At 35.6% G+C, this 6,000-nt stretch overlaps 1 protein-coding gene across 1 annotated transcript; it reads left to right on the top strand.

Moving 5' to 3' along the window:
* The first annotated feature begins 3,215 nt into the window (after window positions 1-3,215).
* LOC116196324 (basic leucine zipper 4) lies at window positions 3,216-3,976 on the top strand. Its single transcript, XM_031525994.1, has one exon. The coding sequence runs from the start codon at window positions 3,301-3,303 to the stop codon at window positions 3,727-3,729; it is 429 nt and encodes a 142-aa protein (XP_031381854.1). The 5' UTR covers window positions 3,216-3,300; the 3' UTR covers window positions 3,730-3,976.
* The last annotated feature ends 2,024 nt before the right edge of the window (window positions 3,977-6,000 follow it).

Raw genomic sequence — 6,000 nt, 5'->3', positions numbered from 1 at the left:
ATTTCGTTAATTTTCTCACATTGCTAAGCCACGTAGAAAGCCATATAAGATTTCCGACATGCAAATTTAGCGCCGGAGCATTTTGACATATGGAAGATAAGTTTATGGACTATATTGGTGATAAAATTTCTTTGAAGATCAAACTGGTGGAAAATTCAAAACGTCAAGGACCTTTGATAGATTTTTCATTTGAATTCTCCTTTGTTAGGCGTCTGTTTATTCTATTAATTAAGTTACTGGTTAACATCACGTCAACAACAAGTTTCTCTTTTTGACGAGCGATGCAACAGGACGATCCATGATAATTCTCTCCAAGACAAAAGGGCTGCACCGATATATAATAAGTTTTAATTCATGAAAAGATATTTTTATTAATGTATTTTATAGCTAATCAAACTAGCATTATTGCTTTTGCGTCACTTGTGACTTTACATATTTATGAATTACTTTTATGTAACTATCTAAATGGACATGTGGATCAACTTCTTCAAATTACATGATCATTTACAAGGAGAACCGAAAGCAAAGAAAGAAATGCCAAGGTGAGGCCCCGAGCAGTGCGTGGTTCGACATCTAATGTGAAATTATATGCATATATATACTAATTAAGGGTTGCATGTATACGAAAAATACTGAACAACTCAGTTATATAGCATTTTAGACTTGAAACAAAAAACTGATTCGAGTGCTTTATTACAATATAATTCTTTTATATGAAAAACAAAGTTCAGATTACAACTGCTGATAAAAAAAAATCATGCTTTTTTTTTTTCTGTTCTTCTTTTGTTTTTTCTGATAGATAATTCAGTTCGTCTTTTCGATAGACATAATAGTATTAATTCTTGTTCAATAATTATTTTTTGCGGTGGAAGTTCCTCCTTTTTTGTTGTTCCCTTAGCTTTGGAGTGAAAACGGCAAGACATAAAGGAATTCCAGCTCTCTCTCTCTCTCTCTAATAATCTTTCTGACGATGAGATATACATAGTTACGTACGTGTGTTCGAATTTCTCCTTGCATGTATGCCTTATGCTAGCCTACAGACTTACCTGAGTTCATGTGCTTCTATATTTCTAAGTCTAACTTCTCATTAAACGAAAAAAATTATGTTGTCACGAAAAGACAGAAATTATGAAAAGTTTAGAATCGACAAGACAATTATGGTTTTCACACTAATTTGTATTGTAAAGTCATAGTCTAATAAACAGTTTTGGCAGAGAAGAAAAAGAAAGATTTATGTCTAAATTCGATTGCACATGGACTAAGGAGATTAGTGGTGTCCCTTTTCTTGACTGATGAAATTTAATTGAATTATTTTTTTGGTCACATTTTTGCATTAGAAAATGAAAAAGCAGAGAACCCTAAGACAGCAACGACAGTGCCCATGTACCTCCAATTCATTGGCTACTCTCCCTTTAATTTCTTTTCCTTGCTTTTCTCGACTGCGTATTCCACATGACTTCGACCGAATCTGTCGGGATATTTCCTTCTCCTTTCCATTTTTTCTTTATCCATCCAAAAATTCTATAATAAATTATCCGAATCTCCCCCTTTGCCGTTCTTAACTGTGTCGAGTTTCGTGGCGTTCGAACTGAAATTACAATCGGGCATCGTGCGATGATATATTGAGTAGTCTCGAATGGATCTTTATGCAAGTCGCGGTTATTTATCCGAATGTTTTTCGAGGTATACGGTGCTGTCACTCGGTTCTAGGGTTTGAAATAATTGCGTTTGATATTGATCCCTGGCTAATTACTAGCTTTAAATAATTAGGTGATGATCAGGACTTTGTTGTTATCGTTTTATTTGGCTAATTCTTCGTGATTAAGCTAAGGTAAGCTAACTGTATTGGGAAAGCAAGCCATCAAGACTTGCATAAATTAATAAGATTCCAACCCACTATTGTGTATGTAAACTTTATATATGTGTCCGCGTTACCTCATCCAAAAAAAGGTATCAGACCTGAAAAAACGACCCTACACGTACCATTAGCCGACAAAATTACAAATAGAAAAGGCGCTGATAATTTTCTAGAGAAATCTCTTGTCCTATATCATTACACATATATCGGTAGGTATCTTACCGTACAATTAAGCCCATGTATACACATCTTCTATCGAACATAATGCAGCACAATAATGTGAGCATTTACTTAAAGATCAAAAGGTTCAAGATTCAATACTCGTTGTGAGATTATCTTTATCATTTATTAGAATATTAAATTTTTTTTTTTAATTTTGATAACTCATGAGAAACTTGATTAGAGAAAATGAAGGTACAAATTATAGTTCTGAAAATATCAAAGGACAAATCACCTCCAAGAAAAATGAACTGAAGCAAATATTTAGGGAAAAAGAGGGAACGGAAAAACAAAACGGACAATCAAATGGAATAAAAGGCAAACATCGCAGCCAAGCAACAAGATTTGTAGGTCTGCTAACGTGGACGGATCTAGAAATTTAATGCAAGGGGGCAAAGTTAGCGAAAATGCAAATGTAAAGTAACATTATAAAGTTAAAGAGGGTGAAATATGATAATTTCATGTAAAAAAAAAATAGCAAGCTCATTAAGGTGGATAGAAAATTCATAGTTTTTCTCGAGTTCAAAGTGGACGATTGCCCACCGTTGTCCCAAGACAAAGGTGGGGTATTGGAGTATTTCTATTGATCGATCACGTCATATAGGCCCAAAGGCTCAAATGGTACTATCCCTCCGTCACTCTAGAATAAAAGGAGCGATCTTGTAGTTCCTTAAATCTGTCCTTGGTTACTTAGCTAAGTAGTCCGCAAAATCAATATTAAATTTTTTATTTCGTTGTACTAAATCTCTGGACATCTCATGTAACAAAAAAAAAAAAAAACACGTGTTTTGCAATATGTTTGCTTCAACGACGTAAGCCGAGAACAAATCCTCTTTGTACTATAAGCACTAACGAACGAGCATGCGACATCGAGATATCAGATTATTCGAATAGCTTCTGAGACTACGTGTGTACGTAATCCCATCTAATTATGCATGGTATGGGGATAAGCATGGCTCTATGGAGAACGACTTTTTGGAAAAATAATTTTCCAAGTTTCTTTTTGTAAAGCCTTTTGAAAAGAAATTTTCATATTATTCCGGCCAATGTTTGTCCCTCGGGGTGGGATCCACATGGTCCCATCCCTTCCTCCTTTCCCCCGACTATAAGTAGCCATCCCCTCCGCAGCATACCCTCCCTTTTCCCCTCCTTCCCTCCCTCCGGTCCTCTCTCTAAGAAGCTTTCTCGAATTGAGGCCATTAAACCAGCCCGGTTCATCCCCGATGCTTTGTCCCCAGGAGGCTCCGGTTCACCTCCAGCTCCCGGTTCTCGAGACTGGGTTCACTCCCGATGAGTTGCAGGAACTCTTGTCGTTTCTTAACCAGCCAACAAGCCCAAACTCTGGCTCGGAGGGATCGAATCGGAGCGTGGGCTCCATGGACGACGAGCGGAAGCGCAGACGCATGATATCAAACCGAGAGTCCGCCCGACGGTCCCGCTGGCGCAAGAAGCGACACTTGGAGGATCTCACAGAACAGCTGAATCGATTTACCGTAGAGAACCGCCAGCTCAAGAACCAGCTGAGTCACGTCATAAACCGGTGTCACGTAGTCAGAACGGAGAATGAACGGTTGAGATCAGAATGCATCGCTCTATTGGCCAGACTTTCTGATCTTTGCCAGATTTTGGTCAACATGAAATTAATCCAATAGTTATTTATCGTCACGGAAAATTTCTCGGCGTAATTAAAATTTAGTGACCATCTTATACTGTAAAAACTCGGGAGAATAATACTATCAGCTAGTTGAAATTGGATGTTCATGACCAATGACCACGTTCTCAGTCAGGATTAGCTTGTTCTCTCAGCATCTGCATGTGAAAAGTCTAAAATGCCCTTCCAATTCTGTATAAGAAAGTCTCTTTATTGAAGAAGTTTCGGGGGTCTATCTTGTCTTTCCACTCCACCTCTCTTCTCTCTTCTCTCTTCTCTCTTCTTCAGCTCACGACCACCCCCTGTCCAGTGTGATAGCTGCGCACAAGTTCCATATTTATATATATATATATCGATAAGAGTACATTGTAACCGGTATTACGACTAATGAATATTTATGTCCCGTTATCGTCCGAATGGTACGTTTTGCAATCGGACATATACAACGATGGCATCATAAACTTCAGCTTGCCTAATTAAATTTCATGCAAGTGCAATTTAATCAATTACAATCAGACCGATCGCACGGACTGTGCGACTAATCCGACATAGACGATGTATGACATGTAAATCCTAAATAAGTGTCGATTCCAAGCGAAAGGGAAGATTGTGCCGAGCACGTGTGATCCTGATATGTGTTGTTGCTGTCTTGAAAAGTTAGGTCTGTTGCAAAATTAAGAGAGGAGAGGAAAAGGGGGAGTTACGTTGGGGGTGGCTCTACTCTATAAATAAAGCCCCAACATACGCAAATAGGTGTTCTTTAATTAAAGGCTCATGATATCCCTACGAGTCACAGAGGTCCCTACCTAATTATATTAATTTTAGAAAAAGGGATCATGTAATTGCCCCAAAGTTATATGGAACCCTGACCGATGTGTCCTTTTCTTAATCATCATCATTAATAAGTCAAAAATTAGTCATAGGTAAATTGTTTGAAGTGTCCATTGCTAATTGAAGAGAGCTTAACCTCCATAGTGCAAAATCTCAATTGACGATGCTCAATTATCTAATTATAAAATAATAATTAATCAATTAAGAAAAGTGTGGATGTAGGCTCTGTATTGAACGCACGCCCCCAGGAAAAGTCGTGAAAAAGGCTGTGCTAATCGATATTATTCGCATCTCATATGATTAATGGCACTTGTTACTAAGTGATACTAAGATCACTTAGTCAAAAGACGAATCAACTCGATCAAGTTTCACGGACAATGCTTACATAAAATATAAATCAATTAATGTTTCGAATGATTGCAATAATATTTTATAAAAATATTCTGATTTGTCTATATACAGATATAACAAACAATTTAAACAGAGAAAATCAATTCATATCAAACCATTTAGTCCCACAAGCAATTCGACTCTTATTCTCTTAAACAAGTTAGATTTTAGATTCGAATATTATGGATGGATAAAATTCTTGATTGAGAGAATTTAACTCTTTAGTGGGCTAACTTGATTAGAAATTAAATTAGTCATGGTATATTGAGCTTCCAGAATTATGGTATGCACCGAAAAAAATATAACAAACAAATATTAGTGGGATATTAGTATCTCCAATAGAAAAGAATTGTAATTGGCCACCTATATCGGATTTTCAGACATAATTATCATAATTTATAAGTACTTGAGATAATACATATAACAAAAAGTTTAAAAACATAGATATATGAAAGTGGGATAGGTAATTCCGTGTTTTTAAGTAGCGTAAAAATGTGGAAAATTATATTTGTATAATGAAAATTTTGAGCTAAGTATCTGTAATAAATTTGTATCTCTTGCATCGCGACTAAATAAATATGCAATGAAGATTAAATGAATTCATTAGTTCCAAAATTATACTTTAACTTGAAACTTCAGATTAATTACTGAAATCTTTATATTGGTCTTAGGAATCGTAATTTATCTTAAGAAAATCTTAATATATATTATGTTACACAAAATAACTTTTAATACATACATATATATATATATATATATATATATATATAATGAGGTTGCAATGCACGATCCAGATCATTTATATGATACTATAGGGGTTTATACCTGTAATAATATATTCGTCTGTCCAAAATTAGAGGAGATGAAACTCAGTTATATATTTTTATTTTCAATACAATCGAATTAATATATTAATTAACAGGAAAGTTGACTGTAGGTGAAGCGAAGAAGAACATTCTTGGGGTTACCCCAACTTTTTACATTCTATGAATCACAAGTGACACGACCTAAGCCAAAGAATAATCATTACTTACTTGTTCCCTCACTTTTA

The sequence above is a fragment of the Punica granatum genome, chromosome 1, assembly GCF_007655135.1.
Source record: "Punica granatum isolate Tunisia-2019 chromosome 1, ASM765513v2, whole genome shotgun sequence".
Taxonomy (NCBI): Eukaryota; Viridiplantae; Streptophyta; class Magnoliopsida; order Myrtales; family Lythraceae; genus Punica; species Punica granatum.
This window is presented reverse-complemented; position numbering and strand designations above follow the sequence as displayed.

Excerpts from the sequence above, each read along its gene's own strand:
- LOC116196324 (XM_031525994.1), top strand. The coding sequence starts at position 3,301 with ATGCTTTGTCCCCAGGAGGCTCCGGTTCACCTCCAGCTCCCGGTTCTC.